The sequence below is a fragment of the Teleopsis dalmanni genome, chromosome 2 (assembly GCF_002237135.1).
Source record: "Teleopsis dalmanni isolate 2A chromosome 2, ASM223713v2, whole genome shotgun sequence".
Classification (NCBI taxonomy): domain Eukaryota; kingdom Metazoa; phylum Arthropoda; class Insecta; order Diptera; family Diopsidae; genus Teleopsis; species Teleopsis dalmanni.
Window position 1 is genome coordinate 119143315 of NC_051847.1, and position 23294 is coordinate 119166608.

The 23294-nt window shown below is 30.6% G+C and overlaps 1 protein-coding gene across 1 annotated transcript in view; it reads right to left on the bottom strand.

Moving 5' to 3' along the window:
- LOC119675566 overlaps positions 1-23294 on the bottom strand; it is a 32031-nt gene that overhangs the window by 4001 nt on the left and 4736 nt on the right. The window contains exons 3-4 of the mRNA XM_038086772.1: positions 19106-19668; positions 816-1226 (exon numbers count right to left, since the gene is read on the bottom strand). Of these exons, the coding sequence (XP_037942700.1) occupies positions 816-1226; positions 19106-19668 (974 nt within the window). The remainder of the gene's footprint in view (positions 1-815; positions 1227-19105; positions 19669-23294) is intronic.

Sequence of the window (23294 nt, forward strand, 5' to 3'; positions counted from 1 at the left end):
AAAATTCAATTTCAATTTCAGTTCTGGTATTTTATTAGCTCTGGTTGTTATTCGCCAAATTGTTAAACGTTTATTACGTTGTTCATCACTTAAATTTCCTTACATAATTTTTTCTTATATCTTTATAGCTAAATTGTCTTTCAATATTTGTTATATTCGAATCTTCAAATTCTCGTTACTTTATTTTACAAAACAAAATGTTTCCCTATACATCACTTAAATTTTATTAAAATTATTTAATTAGTTAAAATTATTAATTAATAATAACGATTGATTTCACAAGGATACTAAGAACTCTGTATCAACCACTTCTTTCAATTATGTATCTGTTATATATCCTTTTCTGAAAATAATTTGCCTTTTTTTATAGAACAGAACAATTTCTGTTGAAGCAATTTCACTACTATTAGAGGAAAACCTCTCAGAATAGTAGAAACTTAAGAATCAACTTTTTATATGGAATTATTTTTATTAATTTACGTTTATTGTATGAAATAATTCCACAGATTTATTTTTTTATATATAAAAAGTTGAAGAAAGAAACAAAACAAGCACATGTTATATAAACATTTCTAGCATTATCAAAAATAGTTGTTTTGTCGTCCCCAAAAAATATTCAACTATTAATTTTTATGAATTTTTTCACTAAAAACAATTCGATTTATACAGATTAGATAAATTTTTTTAGTTGAAAATTCTTTTCTGCAAATATTCTTGCAGTAAACTAATATTATATATTATAGTATATAGTAAGTAAAAATATCTACTATGTAGTCATTTAATTTTTACTTCACTGGTTCAACTATTCAATTTACCTGTATTGCACGCCTAACAAAACTGTAACACGATTCACCTGGTGATGAGGACGATAAACTAGAGCTATCACCATCACCTGCTGAACGACTGGAATTTGTCGAATCTTCTATATATGCATGATAGGGTGGCAAAAAATCATCATCATCTTCCTCATCAGAATAGCTATAATTGCGATTCTTTGGTGGCTGCCATGGTATTAACACGTCTTGCGATTCGAAACGTCTATGTCGTTGTTCCAAAGCCCAAACAGTTATAACTACACGACCTCCAATCCTTAAAATACGTGCTAATTCACGTAATGCACTGACACGTCGCTCAGTAGTAGCAAAGTGGTGGACCACTGCAAGTGAGAGTACGGCATCAAAAGACTCGTCTCGAAATGGCAACTCCAAATTATCACATAACGCAACCTGTAAATAATGCAAAGAGAAATGGAATGGATTATTTTTATTGTGTCTTTAGAGCTATTAATAATACAAGCATGTTATATATTACAACAATCATATTCAAACATAATTTTTAATTTTAATACAAGAACTATATATTAAAATTGAACAGTCCAACATACACTAGATCAGACTTAAGACAAAAACTAATAGAAAAAACTTGGTACCTACATTGATTAAAGGAAACCGTAGAGTATGCAATACTCGTATAATGCTAGGAACTATACGATTTAAGTTGTAAGCATATATCCATATCTTGTCGTTTGGATAACAGATGACAATAGTATGCATGACTACGCAGTATATACATGTGGACAATTGAAATTTAAATATTTGTCATTTAAGATTTATATCATCATCGTACATATGTAAAAGATTTGTTAAAACATCAGTCACAAATAACTGTGAAATATGGACAATAGCAAGTGCAAAGAAACAATTTCATAAATTTTGCGAAAGAAAAGCTAACGAAAAATATATCATGAAGGTCTAAATTGATTTATTGTCGACATTAAGAGTATTATCATTATCGTGATAATTATAGTGACTACGTTGGAGGATTTATTGGAACATAACAAAAATTAAAGCAATTGTCACAAAAATGATCTTGTTATTCAAAGATTAATGGTGTTAAAACAACAGTACAGTGATAAGATAGGTGGAAGAGCTTAATTTATAAAGTTTAAAATCATTCAGATCTGTAACGCCACATATTAATGTTCTAACTAAAATTCGTACTCATGTCTAAAAAAACCGTTTGTTTGTTTATTTTGAATAATGTTATAGTATATACACATACTATATATGGTACAGTAATGGATATAGGTTGTTCAAATCTGCTGATACTGAAAGGAAAGAAGAAAATGCGTGAAGCCCAAGCTATAGTTGGAATAGACAAAACAAAACAAAATGTGTGATGAATTTCTCGATGGATGCCGTATTATATTATTATTAATGATATAACATATATAGCATACGCAAATGTTTATAATATATTATTATTATCAACGTACATATATTGCAATGAAGGCTTCTTGTCTTGAAAGAACTATTGAAAATACCAAATAAAGACAACGATATTAAATATTTTTATTGTTCAAAAAGCAAAAATAACAGCACAGTAATGACACAGTTATGAATGGTGAAATAATGTATGAAGGACAGTTTCAGCGTAAACGTTTATTTAAATTATAATTGTTGTCCAGGGTGGTAATAAAACGTATTTGTTAGACACATAAAAAACTATTATAACACAAATCTCTGATTCAAAAATTCCTAAAAAGAAAGATATACCCATAACGAAATAGAAAATATCCGGTTTTGTATTATAATGTTCTAGATACTATCAATGGGAAATGTTATAAGATATATTAAAGTGTAGTGCTTGGATTGAGTGCAGTTCAGCTTCGAATTCTTCAATAGTAATGCGACGATGCAGGGGTGTATCCAAACTCCATTTGGGTATTTAAAATGCATTTAAAGTATATTTAATAAACATTCATATAGATTAAGAAGAGAATGCTTTACTAGCACTGAGGGGTCCTGTACGATACACTTTGGCTGTTTCTTATTAGAGTAATGATATACTGATATATGAATTAGAATTCAATGGACCCGAAGAGTAAAACATTATATTTTCGCGTAAATAAATAATACTAAACTGTTTAAAGGAAATCTATATTTGTGCATTTTTGAGATTTGTAGGAATCAACATAACGTTCTTGAAAAAATTTCAGTAGCGGCGGAATAAGGTCCAGTGATACTAATAGTATTGATTTTATCTCGTTCTTAGGTTGCTTGATGGGTTACTAAATTTATATAGATAAGTAATTATTTAAAGTTAAGACAAAAATGAAATGTTACGCCTTAGTGGTTTTGAGCTTTGGAAATGAAGATGATTCTTTAAAAATTAACTTTTTGCCTTAAAGAAATTTAAGGAATCCCTAAATATGTTGATATCAGTTGTAAAAATGCAATTGATGATATTAAAAAAAAACTTTATGGAGCTCATGGTGGTTGTCGAAACTGTTGTATTAACTGGAAACAAACAAAAAGGAAAACCAGAAAACCAGAAAAAGATGAAATCAAAAAAACTTTTATAAAGAAAAACAAAGGAAACTGTTGGACAAGTAATAGACTATCAAGGTGATAAAAATTATTGTTACCCATGTGATGTTTTACAATTTGTGACATTGAAAAAGAGGTTAAACAAGGATTGGTAATTTTATAAAGTGTCCTAATGGGATCATGTAGGTCATTTTAGGTTAAGAGTGTTGGTTTCTAAAAACAGAATTTCAGTGATATGATATTTGATTACAAATGACTAAACTCATCCTCACGCTATCATTGACTAAGGTAAGATAATTGTTATAATTACTAACAACTTTGGGAATAATCAGGAAAAATGTATGCTCTGATTAAGAGAAGCCAGTATCTAAGGTAAAGTGACTGCTATTAACTTAAAAATACAGAATATTAGTTTATTATCACCAAATCGAGGTATTATCACCAAATCGAGGCATTAACTTAAATACTTGGAATATTAATTCATTATCACCAAATACAATTTTTTATTTATAAAGCAAGATTGTGTATGCATATACTCGTATCTAATAGAAGTCTTTGAAGCTATTGTGCGCTTTATTTTTATTTAAGAACTGCAATTTATTTCGTGGAAAAAGTAATTAATAAACTTGAACTCATAACATTTCAGGAGTGAAACTAATTTAGTTAGCTGGAATGACTTAAATTGCATTACATCCTTATTTTTCTGTGTAATTGTAAATGTAAGCATACCTAATGACACACTCGGGACAACTTTACGTGAAAAACAATTAAAACACACTTTTAAGCAAATACAATTTTCCCCATTTAACAAATCATCTACGGATGCTTGTGAAAATTCGAAGAAAAAGAAATTTTCAGAATGAAAAAATTATTCTTTTTTCACAATGCAATACATGAAGCAGACATGATAACATGTACGCAGCCAACATGTGGAAAATTTTTCCCACTTATACTCGTACGTACTCGTACGAACTCAATAGAATAAATGCCAGGAAGTGCTTGTTTGTAATCCTGGCATTTGGAATATGTACTCGTATGCTCGTATGCTCGCATGATTGTATGTATGTCCCGAGTATTTGGCGAACAGTAATTCAGTTCAATTAAGAAAAACAAACAAGTATAGTATCAGTAGCGTTTGAATAAGGGGAACAGAATTGACCTGATTAGTATATAAGGGTAAACTTATATTAACTTGAGTTTATCGAAGAGTTAATAATGATATAATAATGCAGTGTATCACTGCATAATATAATATAATGCAGTGATTTTAAGTTTTGTATGTAGTTTTTTTTTTAAATAAATATAGGGTTTCAATATACCCTAAAGTATACTCCACACAGCGGTCAATCATTAAGTCTTATTGAGTGCGTTAATTCAACCATGAAAACAGTTAGTAACAGCAACTGTAAAGTGTTTGCCAGAGATGATGCAAAATATAACAGAAACGAGTATATCAACTAATAGAAGTAAATTTTAATTTTAGTTAACTGTCTTAAATTGAATGGTAATAATAGTAAAAAAACGCTGTTCACGAGTAATACGAGTTCACGAGTTTCAAATGAGATTTGGTGTGAAGGCTGCTACTCAAACAAATTACACGTAACGGTCTTAAAAGAAAGAAGTAAAACATAAATATGGTCGATATACCTATGTGCATTACTATGAAAAACAAAAACAAAAAAACAAAGAAGAATGGAAGACCGTTGTTAAACAGGCTTAGGTCCTATATGGACTGTATAGTCACGGATGATGATGCTGATATGCATTACTAATTGCATACATTTTTACCGGAATATAAATGTTCTTATTTTCCCGTCCAGGATTTTTAATTTTTATTAATTGTAAAGAAATTGTGAAATTGCAGTAATATGTGTATACCTTGTGATAAAATATCATAAATCACTAGGAAAATTGAAATACCTACATAGACTAATATCACGAATAACAAACAACTGCTCAATTTCTGTCACTAGTGCAAATTACTTATCATAAAGACAAACTAAGAATAGTACTATATGTTAAGTAGTAAGTACACTAAAAAGTTAAATAGATAATAATCTATCTATCTCCAGACCAAAATTTGTTGTTTTAAGTTAAGTATGCTCAATATTTATGTTTCAGAGGATATTCGCCAGTTACAATAGCTCTCTTTGATAAGCATTTTAGACTTAATTGCATGTTCAACATTATTTTAAACCTTGGATTAGTATCGGACTACTACGAATTAATTAGTATTATACTCATGAAATTAGTTGCAATTATTTATAGTTTATTTGTTTATAGACTTAAATGTTGTGATTAAATTTTTCAGATTGATGAAATTGTTTTGAAATATAAATTATAATTACAACATATAGAAGAAAATTAAATTATTTGTGAATAAATTTATCACATTTCAACATTTAAGGTTGCAAAAAATGTTATGAAAACTATATAAAGTAATAGATTATTCAATTTCACTTATTGTTTAACATATGTAACGTAAAAGCTCCGTTACTGCTTACACTTTTCGATAATCCTCATCAATCTATTACAATTTTTTGTAATAAAATAATAACTAAATATTTAAATAAAATTGCAGAAAATTGTTAAAAATTTCTTTTAAGATTTTAAAACTGAATAATTCTTGTCTGCTAGGAATCACATATCTGACTATTTGCATATAGGAATGATGTTGGATAGGAAATGATCTTAATTGGGGAGAGAAGAATAATATTGCTGTAATTTGATAATTTTCAAATTTGTTATTTGTTAGACGTAACGCTATATTTGTAATGAATTTGATATATATAATCGCTCAATGGAATTTAAAATTCCTAACACTTGTAATAATAAAAAACAAATATAATAAAGTTATTTCAATTAATTAGTACCATTTTTATTTATTCAACTATATTAATTAGTTGTTAGTAAATGATGTTGCTGAATCATAAATCACTATTCTATCACTATTCTAATGTTCAAAACAAAACCCAAAAAGTATTTGGTACGAATTTGTTAGATAAATTATTTATTTTAATTTTTCAGCATTTTTTATATTCAACTCTCCAAACGTAGAGCCCAACATCAGTTTATTGAACCTGAGCCATTCTTTGGCGATGGGAAGAATCTTAATTTTATAAGCACTGGCAGAACAGTAAATGCCAAAAATAATTGAAAAGTTTCATCAACTCCTACAAAGTAGTTTTAAACAATCTATTGCTCGATGTATTAAAATTATCATAAGGTTTCTTACAGAGCACTACATGTTGAGATATCCTTTTGACATAACCAGTCTCTAGATATTTGTATATACCGCTGCTGAAAATTGGGTGTTGAAATATTTGAAAATGTTCCCTGTTTAAGGTATTCTAAAATTGAGTATCCCCAGACACATCCTATTTCGCATTAACAACTCCAACATAAAGTCTGTGCCATTCTTTGTTTGTGAGTCATGGAAAAGAATAAGATTAATGTAAAATTGCAAACTTTTGTGTACAAATGCCTACCGCATTTGGGGTTGGCCCAACCGCATTACAAACACCAACCTATGGGCCGTCACGAATCAATCACCTGCTACTGTTGAGACATGTTGACATAAATGATACCGAATAGGACACGACGATCGCAGACCCAATGAAAACATTGCACTCCAAACTCTAAGGTTGAATCCTTAAGTCATCCGTCGACCTGGTGCGCCAGTTAGAACTTGGAGGAGAACAATTGAGGAAGAGCTTAGAGAAGCCAATTATTTCAAGGGATGATGTCTGTCAAGAATCAAGTAACAGAATCCGATATGAAAGAATGGTCGAAGCCTTACGCTTCGCTGGGAGATGGGTATGAGAGAGAAAGAGAGTCATCCAACTAGCGGACAAATTCATTGCTTTACAAAATATATGTAACAATACAAATCATCTAAGGTGTTAACGACAGTTAAAAACCTAAGTATCACCTAAGTATAAAAACTTAAGTAAAACGATACGAACTACCTAGGCATATTGGGATTTATAGATTTTCCTACATAATAATAGTAGTAAATTGTTATTAACTTTGCAAAATTTTAAGACAGTATTTTCTTTTTTCTGAAATAACATTGACTAAGTTAGTAAGCTAAGTTTGTTCGCTTAACGCCTCTTATATATGTACTGTTGTTAGTGCACAGTCTTTAGCTAGAAATATATCTATATTATGTTACAATATTTAAAAAAAAAATGATGTTTAAGTTTTGAAAAACCAAATTCAAGAAAATCAAATTCTTTTAGTAAAATTATGAAATGACATCGTTAGCCATGCAGTTGCAAATACACCTGTCCGCACAGGAATTACGCAGTCATTGCCAGATAAATATAAAAATAGACCCCTTCAAATCGACTTTTAACTACTGCCATGCTCTTTAAACGAATGAGTTCCAGTACCAGCATAAATGGGTGTTGATTTTAATGTTAAATGTGCGGGTAAATACAGTGCATCCGTTTCCGCAACCGCTTTATTTCTTTATGCCATTTTTAAATTTCAGTTTCAATTTCTGTTATATTTTGTTTTTGTTTTTTGTTGCTTTTATTTGTTGTTTTATTATTATTAACTATGGTATGTACGTTTAACCTATTTGAACTAACCTTGGTTAATGCAATTTGACGGTGTATAGATAAAAGCAGCGCTGAAAAGAGCATGCACCGCAAACTCTTGGAACAAATGAAAGGCTGTCGTTTTGCCTTTACCGCTTTAATGCAAAAGAGGCGAAAAGAAGGTACCCACCAGGAATGCATAAAAAAGTTGATAGTCAAAAACTTGCACAAACTGAACCTTGACCGGAAAGTGAAAATGGAAAGACACGAATGCACACAGAATGAAAAACTAAAATGCAACTGAAATTAAAATTAAAAAAAAATATAAATTCTCTTTAAATTTCATCAATTTCACCTGCGCATGCATTGAAATTCAATGAAAACTTTTATAAGTAAAAATTCCTTATGCAGTTCCAGCGACCCACGTGCACAAACAGAGCCAAGCATTAAGATTTATTCGCTTCTTTTAATGCTTTTCAATAGTTTTGGCCTGTACGGCTTTTTATTTGCATCTAAATTTTTCTCATGCCATGGGAAACTACCCACACCAAGCGCAAAAGTTTGGGAAGTGCAAAAAGTGTGTTGACCCAGTTAGTGCCTATCACTTTTTTGTTTGCATTCCCTCTGCTGCTGGCTGTTCCGTAGAAACTGGTATCTCATAGAGAAAGTAGCGCTGAACTATTAAAATAATTATAGGTACGGCATACGAGGACTTTCACTTATAATTACTATGGTTGTGGTTAATCGCAAGGAGGAAAATAGGAGCACCAAGCAGCGGAAGACAGAAATTAACTTTGAATTTTTTTCTAATGCCATAAGGTTTCACGTAAAATGCATAGACTAAGTTGGAGTAGCATTAAGGTAAAAATTTAAAAATGATTTAAATCTAATAAAGGAAGAAGAATGGAGGAAAAATAAAATTCGTTTTAATTAATCACTTTGAAAATTAGAAGTAAACAGGTAATACACTGGGTAAGATAAAGAGGTTTTTTTCGAACAGTAGTGAAATACAATAACAAAAATTTTATTTTTTATATTATTTTAATTAATTGAATTTTTGGCTGACCATACAGCTGTTTCGAGTATTGCCAAATATCCATCATCAGTGGTCTTGGAAATAATTCTTGTATAATTCTTATTCGTAAATAATAGATAAAAAAATAATGTAAAAAAGATATTGATAAATTTCTTAGCTTCATTATAAAAAAACATTTCTAATTTAAAATAATTTCTGTGTCATAACAACATATATTGTTGTTGTAGCTTTAACTATACTAGAATCATTATCATTTATTTATCTTCTAACTGGTGATGGATCGTAGATCAGCATATCTTCCTGTGCGTTCTGAGGTGGACTTAAGGTTTGTTAGGGCGGGGTTGGGCAACGTATCGACTTTTGTGAATAATTTTAGGGCTCTGCGCTTGATATATTTTTCACTGAGACGATTCTTAGATCTCTATACATGTCTGCTGTTCAAGTAGAAAATACTTAAACATTTCTTACAAATGACAGTATTGAAATTTGAAAAAACAATAATTTACAACTATTGAGTTGATTTGTATAGCTGTGGTTTGTGCGTTAGTTCTAAATAATTATACAGTAGCTGCAAGCTTTGTTTATGAATAAACAATATAAATTGTCAAAACTCAAAATCTGAATAGCAAAAATTATTAAGTTTATTTCGGCTTTGTGTGTGAAGACGTCAGTTCATGGTCAAATTTGACAAGATACAATTCTTGATATTTGACAAATCAATCCGTATTTTTAAATAACACTGATGATGGATATTTGACGGTATTGCAAACAGCGTATGGTTAAACTATGAAATCAATTTGATTGTAAATTAAAAAAATGCTTTGTGGTGTTCAAAACAGCACTATGGTTAGCCCAAGAATTCAATTTGATTGAAAACTAAAGAAGTGTTTGCCTCGAAAATTCCCACATTTTTTTTTATTAAAAACAATATATAATTGATGGTTGGATAAGAAGTTAAATAAAACGTTGATACACCTAGTATATTGATTAACCATTACATATTGTTATTGATAAATTTACAAATCAAAAAAGTTGTAAATATTGAAAATAAATCAGATTAATAATAATTTTAAATTATTCACTATAGCATGTAGAACGTAACTGAACAACTTTTGCATTTTGATCTACTTTTGATTTACCCTTTGCAGGTTCTATTCTCTAACACCGCGAAAGAGATTTATTTACTATGTTTATGCTATATTTGAGTAACCCCAACACACTTCATTCAACTTTTCTTACCGGACCTGTTAAAGCTGTATGTAACATGTTGTGTAGATCTTTAGATGCCGACAGGTCTTGCATCTATATAGCATAAGTGATATCATAAAGCGTTGATGTCAGCGTTGATTTTTGTTCTCTACCTAATATTTGTTGCTCTAACAAACCTTTATAATTATATTAATATCTAATATTCTAATATCAAAAGTGATAGCAGACTGCCAAGCCGATATATTTATAATTATATATATTATTTTATATAAACTTCTTATCAAATTTTGTTGATAATTTTTTTTTGGATCCTAAATAAAAATACTAATTTTTTTTTTAACTAAATCTTTGAGTAATTCTGATGCTCTTTATAAACGTATTTATTTGTTTTAAACAATCTGCCTTAATGAAAGGTTCGGTATAGTTGTTTCATCTTATCTATCACATACATTGACTTGTTCTACACATTAAAGAACGTGTAAAGATATTAGTATTAAAATGATTCAAAATAGTTTGTGAGAGTAAAAGGACAATATGCAAAAACTTATTAGTATCATCTGTGTTTGATATTGCCTATCACCTATTAGTAAACAATCTCACTCTACAATACTGCGTAAGTGAAATGTATCATAAATCATTATTGTTATTATATTATTTATTAAAATTATTGACGTGAAATTGACCGACAACTGAAATTGCGGCCAGGAGAGTCTTATTTACCAATTTCACTATTGATTATACAAAGCCTTTTAAAGCTTTGTGAACAAAGTCTAGAACCAAATCTAGAGAAGAGCTCTTAATCCGTTCTGGTGACAGATATACCACATGAAACAAGTTTTTTCTATGTGGTGTTAAAGCTGGACAGTCACAAAGAATATGCATTGTAGGTTCCTCATCTTCGAGGCATAATTTGTATTCCGAATCAGCAGGTTATCGTAGTTTATGAAGGTGATATTTCAGACCATAATAAAGGTTGATAAACAATTACATCCACGGAACCCTTATCATCATTTTCCGTTGCGCTTACAATCGGATCAACTAATTCAGAGCAATAATGCCCAATAATATCGTCATCTTTAAGAAAGCTTCATATACACATTTCATTGTCAAACTCAATATAACCGTTAGGAGTAACATTGGTAGTTTTTTTATTTACTTTAAACCACGCTGCCAGCGATTAAAAAAATTTGACATTTTGTTCGGAAAAAGAGACTTCGCCTAACACCAGAATGGATTCATACTAGAAACAAAAATTCGACTTATAGAATGCATTTTCACAATTTCCTATCGGCACGGAACAAAACTTTTATTCGAATTATAGAGAAATTCTAGTTATAGAAGTTCAAGTTATGGAAACAGAATTGTATGTAGTTTACTCTCTAAAACCTTGGTGCACTGTTTTTGGTTCGAGTTATAGAAAATTCGAGTTATAGAAGTTGGACTTATGGAAGTTTGACTGTATTTAAATTTATAAAATTTTAATAACACTGAAAGCTGCATACTGCATTTGCCACATGTCTAAAAATAGGAGGAGCAGGAAGGAGATCTACTATTATTTGTTGCAACTTCAAACAATAATAAAAATATATATTTAGTCAGAAATCTGTGCAATGCAGCAATGCAAATTAAACTAAAATAGGCCAAAAGTAATTTATATGCACAAATTGCAGCACTTATTTCTTCGAAAACGGCTGCAATATACGGGTATGGATGTGTGTTGGTAGCCAAATTACAATATATAACCAAATTATAGACCCAGATTTGCATATGATAATTTACTGCACGATAGCTAAAAATGGATAAAAAGACCAAAAAGTACAAAAATTTAACTGAAATGAAATAAATGCAAAGTTTTTAGCCACATTTTTAGGACTCATTCAAATTCCTTTGGAGCGCATTGTGCCATGTGGCAGCGCATTGGGTTAAGTATGTCAGCAATATCAATTTTTCGGCTGTTGTTGGTATGTATGTATGCATGTGCATGTATGCATGTATTCCCAAGCGTAAGGACTAAGTTTTGGAGAATATGTTAAAAGTACAAATACAATGTATTTAAACTTTTAATTAAAAACTATGAAGCAACATTTTAAGGCTCAAATAAAAGTTTTCGGGGTACTTGGTGATATATATATATATATATATATTCACAACTTTTTCTAAATACTTAAACTACTACAATATAAAATATATAATGTAAAACGATATATTGGGTGTGACACTTGCAATTGACATTTGGAAATTGGAAATATATGCGATATTATTGGTTTTTGTGATATGCGACATTATTGGTGTAAAATAAATCATATATACGCTTACTTAAAGGATTTGCTCGGAAATATGCATGTTGGATATAAAACAATGTTCAACAATGTTACAGAAATATTCTTTCTTAAATAATATTTAGTTAGAAACACGCAATAGAACTAAAAAAAATATTTGAAAACTGAAGTAATTACATGATTGTTCATTCTAGACATAATAGGTATGTAGGGTATGTAGTGAAATTATAGCTCAAAGTGCTTGGGCTCAAATCTCACTAAGTTCTTGTCAAAGAACACTTGTTAAAAATTCTTCAAAAATTTTTTGATGAATTTTTTCAGAAATATTTCTTCTTCGGGAGAAGAAGAAAGGCATACCTATCGCAAGAGGCGACGAAATCCATCTGACAAAATTCTGTAAACTATGGAGTATAACTGGTACCACATAGGTTTCACTTGTAATACTCGATCCGAAATGTGTATCTGGTACCAAGGGATCAAGGTTCCCACAATTTACACTGCCCTGGAGCTCAGGTTGGTTTCGAATAGAAATATTGTGGTGGCTTTGATTATTAGTTGAAGTTATGCAAGAAGGGTGTTATCATATAGGCTTTTTCTAGATGTGGAGATGCATTTTTAACAACGTATGCTGTGTTCCAAAGTATAACAAAAGTTTAGATGGGCCTCGCTCCTCTACAAGAAGTTAAATCCAAATGTATAACATAAATTGCTAACGGTGGAATCTATTCCAATTGAGCGTCTATCGGTGCATTATCTTGATGAGCGTATTTAGAATATCATAAAGTTATGTTCACATGGTGGGTAAGCACGTAAAAGAATTGGGACTCATGTTTTAAAAATATACCGGCAAGTATTAATTTAAATTCGAGAAAGAATGTCTACTTCAAAATTTACCTACGATTTAATCTCTAATTGATGTTGCTAGCAACCAACAGGTCTATGTGTGTCTAAAGCCTAAACTATCTAATATAATAGTATAATTATATATATATGTATCACTGGATTGGTATTTTAGTTTTGTGTTGCATTTATAGAGGTGTGAGGTGTGTATTAGCGAATGATTATTTAAGTTTTAGTCAGCAGAAATTCATTATAGCTGATTATCACCATTGGACAATAAACGAATATTAGATTGTCGAATAGCTAAGATTCCGAAATTATTAAGCAAATCCTTATTGTATATTAGGTTATAAAGTGAGGATTTGATTGCAAAAAGAAGTCATTATCTCTATGTATAAACTTTGTTTAACAATTACAGTAAGTTACATGATCTGAATGGATCAGTTGGATAATGAAAGCTGCCTTTGACCTTCAAATTTATCAGAGTACAAGTTTGATCATTGGTACTTGCAGTCTCAAGAAATTATTTACCAATATTTAAACATAAGAAATATTTCGAAAAAGATCACTATCGATTGGTATTTAGCAATATTTGATTAAATCATACAAGTTTAAAAAACTTTTTTATTAAAAATAGTTCTGTTTAAAATATAATTTTTTTCACTATAATTGACTTTAAAAATCAAATTTTAATAGTAATTTTTTAATAGTAATTTCTCTCATATTCAGTTTGCAAAGAGGTAGGGGCAATTTGAGAGGTACGTGTATGTAACGTAGCAAGTATACAACGGAGACTAAAGACTAAAGTAAAGAACAAATATGTTGAAAATTCCACTCATGCGTGTATAAGACCTTATTGAATTAGATGGAAACTTTTTAAAAATCTGTACCGACAAGCGTTCAATTGTTAAAATATTATTTATAAGAATAACAATATACCTCCAGCTCAAAAAGTACGCGGATTTTGTAAATAAAACACACAAATTTAAATTTTATTCCAAATTCATTTTATCTCCTTCAAAATATGCTCCTTCTGAAGCGATACACATATGCCAACGCTTAACCCAATCTTTCATACACTTTTCGTAGGTCCGTGCAGGTATGGCTTTTAGTTTTCCATAGTAAAGATCGTACTTGAGGTAGTCTCACATTAACAGCTGCTGTAAACAAACTAATCGACAGATGGCGCTTAAGGAGTAGTTAACAAACAACAAAATTCGGATACAGAAGAATATGCCTTTTAATTGACTGGTACTGATTTTGTAGTATATGATTTAATCTGATTTCTATCTCGTTATTATCTACTATTGCATATGTTGGATTTAAAAGAATTTTGTTTAATCAATGTTGACAAATAAATATATATATTAAATATTTTATTCAGTTTAATCTTTGTTGGGTTATTACAATTATTTATTACTGCGCTTTTTTTAAAATTAGAGCTAAAACGATTGTTAATAAAAGACAACAGTGAAATATTCTTTTAAAGAAATGCAATTTACTTAGTTTTCATGCAATAAACCCATTATGAAAAAGGAAAATTAGTAAGAATTTAAAAATGAAAAACTATAAGTCAGAAATATGTTAGCGTTATATTATAGATAAAGGTTGTTCTATTACATCCATATGCAGTTCTTTTAGTATCAGTTTATTCTCGTTACTATTCTCGTGCTATAGTTATAAATGTCACCAAAGTCATACATAAGTTGAAGAAGATTCACAATAAACGGTCATGTAAAAAAATTGAACAAATAAAGTCACAATAGAAAAATTTAAATAAAATAGTATAAAAGTAGTCATAGTTTAGTATTAGTCGTAAGTTGGTTGAGTAAAATACCCTGTATCTTTAGAACAATTTTTACTTTATCAATATGAAAACTTTGAATAAGTTTGTTTTCATTCATTTTCATGCAATCAGAACTGCATATAATATATATTATAATAAATAACAGCACATATAATATCCTGTGTAGTCTTCTAGCTCTTGCGGAAACATTGTATGAAAGCACGATACAGACTTTTAAACTTATCCTACATTGCACTGCTTTTTATCTACAATGCGCCATTTGCAAGCTATAATATATAAACTGACTACATATGCGGAATAAGAAAAATTATATAAAGCCAAATATAAAAGCAGTGTACTGAGGTTGACAAGCAACCATCCAAAGAACACGAAAAAAACAATCTTTTGAATTTGTTGCTATCTATGGAAAAAGCGTGTACACAATGTACTCATATTTATCTTCCTTCCATATTTCGCTCATAACAGTCCGGGGTACTAAAAAATATATCTTCATTTTTAAGTCCTTTACATAAAAAACTAACAAAGACTGGATTAAATAGCACGAATCCTACCATTCAATCTGTTATGCCAAGCAAGGAAACAGAAACCTTTTTTAAAGAGCAAATATGACAAAAATACAGACAGTAAAATGTTAAAGCAGTAAAATATAAGCGCAGTTTCATGCATTTAATCTGTGGTAAAAATTTTTACTGGGAAAATAAGTTGAAATTCTGCATTGCTTTGCTCGTGAACATTTTTCATAAAAAGCACTAAAGGCGCAAATTAAAATGTTGCTCGAGCGAATAAAATGCGTTCCTTGTGAAAACTTTTCCTGTTTTATGATTTTTTTATATGTGCTGGGTTGTGTATTGTACCCATATTGTACCCAGGTTTGTTGGAACCAACAACGCTTTCATGCAACTTAACCAGAAGGATACTTGAAATGCATGCAACCAGGCAGCAAAATCTGAAAAACTGTAATTATTTTAAAATACTTCATACTCATACGCTGGAACAAGGCGCTCGTACTTTATTAAATGCCACAGCTACAATGAGGAATATAGAAAACAAAACAATTTACAAGGAAAAAAACAATTAATTTCAGAAAAACGTTAAATTCAGACAAAATAAGAGCCAACTTGGCGTATGAGTAACACATAAATTCGAACTTGCTGCTTGCCTTACCTTATCTTACCTTGCTTTACGTTGCTTTGCTACTTTACTCTATGGCTTTAATTGCAATTTTGTAGCTACAAGTGCACTTGAAGCACGTGAACATTTTCTATGCGGGGTTGAACCTAACCGTCCCTACAACAGTTACTTGGCAGCACTGGTACTTTATCACGCGTGAAAATAAAAAGAATTAGTGCGAGAAATAGTAAATAATATTAAAGAAGGAGATTTGTCACTTGAGTGCGCACTTAAAGGAAATTTATGGCATGACATGACAACTTGTAGGAATTTTACTTTTTATTACTCTTCTACACTAAAGGTGACAATAGTGAGATATACCCAGGAATGTTGGTTTGTTGATATAATTTCTTCACTTATAGATAATACATACCTAAACTACTTCATTGCTCTTGTAATGATTTATTTTGTAATACGTTCCTAAGCTGCTGTTGCTATGGCATCGCAAATAGTACGAAGCTTCGATCGATTGACGAGAGCTTTGAGAATTTAGAAAGATTCATTAAAGCAAAAAACTTAAGAATAGTATCAGATATTTACGTCAGATATTGTTTATACGTATTTTGCATTTGTTATGTAATATGTAGGTGAGCGAAATGAACTAACAATACATTGGCAGTATACCTTGGACAAAACTGAACTTCATATAACTAACAGTGATTGTTACATTATGGACTACCTACTACAACTACCTACTATTCGACCTTTGAGCAATTAAAGTGTTCAATAACGAATATACTTAATTATCTTATTGCTACTTATTAGGCACATACATAGGGAGAGAGAGAGTGAGAAAAAAGGAAGAGAGGTAGAGATTGAATGAGATAGTAAGAGAGGTAGATAGAGATAGAGAGAGAAGAAGATAGAGAGAAAGGGAGAGTGATAAAGAGAGAGAGAGAGAGAGAGAAAGAGAGAGAGAGGGAGAGATGAAGGGAGAGAGAGAAAGTGAAAAAGACAAAATAAAATGGAGAGAGAAAAAGAGAGAGAGAAGAAAAGAAAAGAGAGAGTAGAATCGAGAGAGAAGAAAATAGGGGGAAAAAGAGAAAAAGAAGAAAAGAGAAAGAAGAGAGAGAGGAGAGAGAGAAAGAAGAATAGAGAGAGAGAAGAGGAGAGAGAGAGAGAAGAGATAGAGAGAAGAAGAGAGAGAAGAAGAGAGAGAAGAAGAGAGAAAAGAAAATACAGGGAAGAAGAGAAAAAAAAAGAGAGAAAAGAAGGGAGAGGAGAGAGAGAAGAATGGAGAGAAAAGAAGAGAGAAAGAGCAGAAGAGAGAGAGTGAAGAAAAAAGAGAGGAGAAGAGAAAAGAGAAGACAGGAGAAAGAATAAGAGACATAAGAAGAAAGATAGAGACGCGTGTCTTTAGTATTGCAGTGATGGTGCACTGATATTAAATTGTCACTTTTTTTCTTACTATAATAAGGGATAGATTTTGATGGTTAATTTAAAATTGCCTTCAAGTTTAGTAAAACAATATATAATTTATAAATATATTCAGTATATATTTTCCCAATAGATCTAATAAGAGTATAACAAGTGTTGATAACATTAAGAATATATTAGATATTAAATGAAGGTACAGCTGTAGTATAAAGAAAATTTATTATATAATGGGATATGTTGAAAGATATTTAAGAAAAAGTCAGCATGGATAAGATTAACTAATTTGCACTGCTGTGAGCAGAAAGCAGATTTAACTTTTAATATATAATTACGTGGTTCAGATTAACTCTTCTAATTGTGACACATATTCGATAAAAGCAGCTAGATATAACACCGTTTTTTGACTTCAGTTTGAAGGATATGAATATTTCGAAAAGTTTACTGTGGTGGCATCCGACATGACCTCTATTGATCGATTGCTACTGAAAGCTTGCTGTGAAAATAGCGTTCAAGTAAAGCGCATTTAGACCTTTGAGCTCTGATATGCTGGAAACAGGCGAATGTCACGGAAAGGTATCGCCTTTAAGTGCGATACTTCGGTGCAGTGATATGATTTTCAGCAGACCAAAAGCCTATGGTTGTTTTGGAGCTGATACGAAATAAGTTCTTAATTGTAGTTGAACCACTAGTATTATACTATTAGAATGTAAACTGTAGTATTATTACAACTTTGTCATGTAATAACATACCGCTAAAGTATTTCTGCTTCATATTCCAAAGTATCACTTCCGACTTTTTCGTAAGACAACAAACAATCGCTTATAAATATAACAATTCAAAATATGACACATACATTTTTCGCGAAGACATCAATTAAATTGAGTATTTAAGTTCATCTTGATAATTAATCTTTATTTTATTAATCCACATCATCTGTTTTTGATTAAAATATTAAACAACACCATTCCACCAGTAGCAATAAAATAATTTTATGAGTACCACAAAACTAATGCATTAAACTAACCCCGAAGAGGGTAAGCAAGCCAATGCGCAGAGATTCATCCTCAACCATTTGGCATTTATGATATTGGCAAAAATAATAAGGGACTAATACGGCCACCACAATCAAAGCCAGCTACTCGGATGCAAGAGAAATATGAGCTGAAATGCTCTTAATGACAAAATAATGACTTTAACCCATTTCTGTAAAGTGTTGCGGGTCGCATTAAAAACATTTTTTAATGGATGAAAGCATATTGGACTCATGCCAATTCGAAACAGCAGAAGTGCAGTTTAAATATCAAAATGATGTACCAGAAAAAATGAGACAAAAACTGCTACTTATATGTAAAGGCGTTGGTTGAGATATTATAATTTTATGAAAGGCGCTTCAAAAGAATTCAATGTTCTTAAGTTTCATACTTGGCACATGAGTCAAATTGCTTTTTATGTGCTTAAAATCTTAGTGTTACATACTTTATATGAAAATAATAATAAAGAAGAGTACTACTTACCTCTCCACCTTTTTCTTTGGCAACTTTACTCAAGCGATGGCAACGGTCTACACCCACGGTACATATAGCGGGGTTGCAGTGGGTTAAGTATCGTCCACTACCGCAACCAACATCACAGACAACAGAACCAGGTTCTAGATTACTTAAAAATTGCGCTACACGTGGACGTATTGGTCCAGTTGGTTCTTCGCAGTTCTCGTAGACATCGTGCACATATGCGCGTTCCAATGCGGCAGAACGGCCACTCGCGTCATTTGATGCTGCAGATGATGATACAGGAGCAGTAGGTTTTGCTTGTGCTACAGTAACTGGCGTTACTAATCCAGTGGCGGGTAGGGTGGAAGTGGGAGCAATTCCAATTGTTGTGTTGCTACTACATTTTCGTAATGTACCGGTTATAGGCGAATTAGAATTTGTCGTTGTTAATGGCGTTGTGGGTGAAATGGCGGTGGGCGCCAGATTAGAATTTGCAATCGTTGTGACTGAAGTCGTTGTGGTTAATTGTTTTGTCATCGATGCAGTTTGTTCGAAATTACCGTCAAACGCAATAAAAAAATTTTCATCTGTAATCAAAAAAGAAAAAATTATGGTTTTAGAATATTTGTAGCAGTAATAGTTGTAGAAGATTTAGTAAATTGATTAATGTATGAATGGATGATAAATATTTTTTATTTAGATTTATATATACATTTTATTTATTGTTGATTATAGAAAAGCAATTTAAGAACGAGTAAATGATAAAACGTGTCTCTTTAATCTAATATTGAATAACATTACCAGGAACAAGAAACATTAAATTTCTGTTGAATACTTTGGCAGTGTATTTTGAGGTCCTACAAATATGCAAATAAACTTTTCAGTACTTTAGGCGTGCAACAAATAATGTGTCATTTGAATGGTAGAGAAAAAGCAATAATTATTTTCGTTGTTATTTTTAACAGTGTACTATTATTTCAGTGCAGTTAGCCAGCACTTCTATATATATTCTTTTTAACTATTTTCTAGTTATTTCTTGTTGTTTGTCCTAGTGCAGTTATATTTTTACAAAAGTTGTCTATTTGAAAACGTTAGTAGTCAGTAAAGGGTGGTAAAGGGATAGATATTCGTTTGACGATACAACATATCGGCTGTTAAGTCAATAGAATGACACACTGTTAGCGCATGAATATTTGACTACAAAAAAGCTATTTTCGAAGTATGTGCAACATTTGCTGATATTTGACTAAAAACGACAAATTGTCTATGAGTGTGAGCTGTTTTGGAGAAAGTAAAGCAAAATAATAACGACTTTTTGCAACAGTATGTAATAATAGGCAAAACTTTTGATCAATCAACATTTAATCTTAGAATCAAATCGATAGCAGCCGGTGAGCTTTATCCGAAGTGGTCAAAAACGTGAGAGACAGCTAAAAAGATTATGGCTTGAGCGTAGAATTTTGTTCCTCGATTACCTTGAAAAAGACCACTGACTAGACAATTAATTGCGATCGCTACATGGCGCAACTGATGCGTTGTGAGGGGGGACATCGCAAAACAACGGCTAAAGAAAAAAGTTCTCTTTCTGTAAAACAATAACTCAATAATTGTTTCCTTAACTGCTGAATTTCCCAGATTTCGTAGTTCTCAAAAAATGCTACAGTGAAAGGAAATTGGTTTGAATAAAAAAGTCTTACCGAAACTGAAGCATATTTGAAAGCACAAGATGAATTGTTCTACAATAAAGGTATCGAAATTATTATTAATAATATTGCATTACTATTAAATGATATTATGTTAATGAATAAAGTCTACTTTTACGAAAAGTTGCTGTTTTATTCATTATCGTTCACACTTAGTAGTCGATGTGTTAATCTAAATATAATAAAAGCTGTATAATTTTGATATAGTTTTTTGTTTATATTTTAGTTTTATAAGATTTTATAATAAAACATTAAAAATATTTGAAAGTTCAACTAAAAACTATTGGCAAAAAATTATAGGAGAATGAGTTTCAGTTTTTAAGCAACGGAATTAATAAAGCTCCTAAAAACAACAATTCTTGAAAATAATTATTATGTCCTCTACATAGTTGAAAAATTTAAAAAATAGGATAAAAGACTTATTATTTAAAAGAATTCTATTTAAAAATTAAATTTATTTTCTAAGTAAGGTTATTTATTTTTCTTTATTAATTTAGAAATTAAACCTATATTATTTAAATGTGAAATATTAGCAAAAATATCGATTTGAAAAAAAGAAATTGCTCACGATACTCCAACTATAATTATAATTAATTTAGTAATTTGCAGAAAAGCTTCTAAAAAAAATTGTCCAGCATATCTAGCCCCGCTGGCATAATATAAGCTACGGCACTGACTCCGATAATAAGCTTATCACCACTTTTTTGCTAAATGCTGACTTTTTCATTTCTTTTCCAAGTTTTTTGGTGCTGTTACCTTACATTTTGACTCTTACTTATATTAGTATATTATTATTAGTTGAGTGGACCACCAATGACTGCTTGGGTGAGTGGAATAAATGGGTTCGCTTCAAAATTAAATTAAATTATTAATTATTATTAATTAATGAGTGCAGTTAGCATGAGCTTTGGTTGTTTTTTTTATAAAATTCGTTTTTTTTGAAATATAAATATATATACAGATAAGGACATTTATTTTGTAATAAAGACATTTTTTAACTGACTTATTATTATTATTATTATGGAAAAGAAGGGATCGTGCATTGCAACCTAAAAGATCTATTGTGGCCCTAAGTCCCATTAGAGTGATTCTCCAAGTCCGATTTCTTTAATGAAAGACAGGAAAGAACCTATATTTCCTAGTTTTGGATTCTTATGATCCGTGAAATATACCCTCCTAGGTGTTTCTTTCGTTTCTGCATCAGTGTCGGGCACTCCACAAGCATATGGTATGCAGTTTCTCTCTCTTCTCTAAAGTATCTGCAGTCTAAGTTGGATTGAATTCCTGACTTCGTTAGGTGAATATTCCATCTACAGTGACCGGTCAATAATCCTGCAATAATTCTTTAGATATGTTTTGATTGTGCTATGCAATGTTTGAAGCGTTTTAGATTGTAAGTCCCTAAAAGCATTTTAGATTGTGATAGACTGACTTAATTATTTCGATGACACATGTGGAAGGCTTTTCAAAGAAAATTTGGTTTATGTATGTATGTATTCAGTATTAAATTTATTTTAACTATCCACAATTATTTCTTTTATTTTTTGCAATATAGACAAGTTTTGTAATATTTAAAAGTGAAATAGCAGTAAAATTATCGAACAAACTATATAATGTCAAAATAATTATAACTGATGAAGTGCACACATGCAAAATAATTAAAAAAATATATAATGTAATAACAAAAATAGCAACTACAGAAATGAAATGGACCGAATCAATGGTTAAATGTCGAAATACCCACAGGAAGACAACAACAATAGCATCAGAAACATACTAACTGACTGCGTCAGTGCTAAATATAAGTACAGGCAACTTTTCTATGCAGCAACTACGCAGAGCAGTACAACTTCTAACAAGAATTATTTATATGTATATGCACTCAAACTTGTACTTTGAGAAGAAAAAATAAAAAAAATAACAGTAGCAGTTAGGTAGCAGATACGTCAGCATTAGATTCTGCAGCAGCATTTACAGTGGTAAAAAACAAACAAAGCAATATTTAGCCTAACCCCTAAAGCAATGCTACATAAACAATTTAACAAAGAAAAAAAAACAGAGATATAACTGTGAATTTGTTTTTGCTTTACTATTTTATATAAGTTAAGAATATTTTACCTCTTGAAAATATGTAATAAGAAAATGAAAGACAAAGATAAAGGCAAAGACAAAAACAAAAATATGTAAAAACCCAGTTGAACTCATTGTCAGTTTATTTTTGTTACTTTTATACAATACTATAAGTATACTCGCATGTTATGTATGTACCTATACGGCTCAGTTTATTGTTATTATTGTAGTGCTTAAGTTTGTTGTTACTATTGTGCTTCCTCTTCTCTTTATATTTTTATACTTGCTTTTGTTTTTGCTTTTGTTTTTGTTATTGTTTATACACATCACTTAAGGGCTTTAATGCTTTCGTTTTTTTAACAGGTGGATTTTTAATTTTATTCCCGTGTATTCACTGATTTATTTATAATTGCTTATGTAATACTTGTAGAAATAGAGCA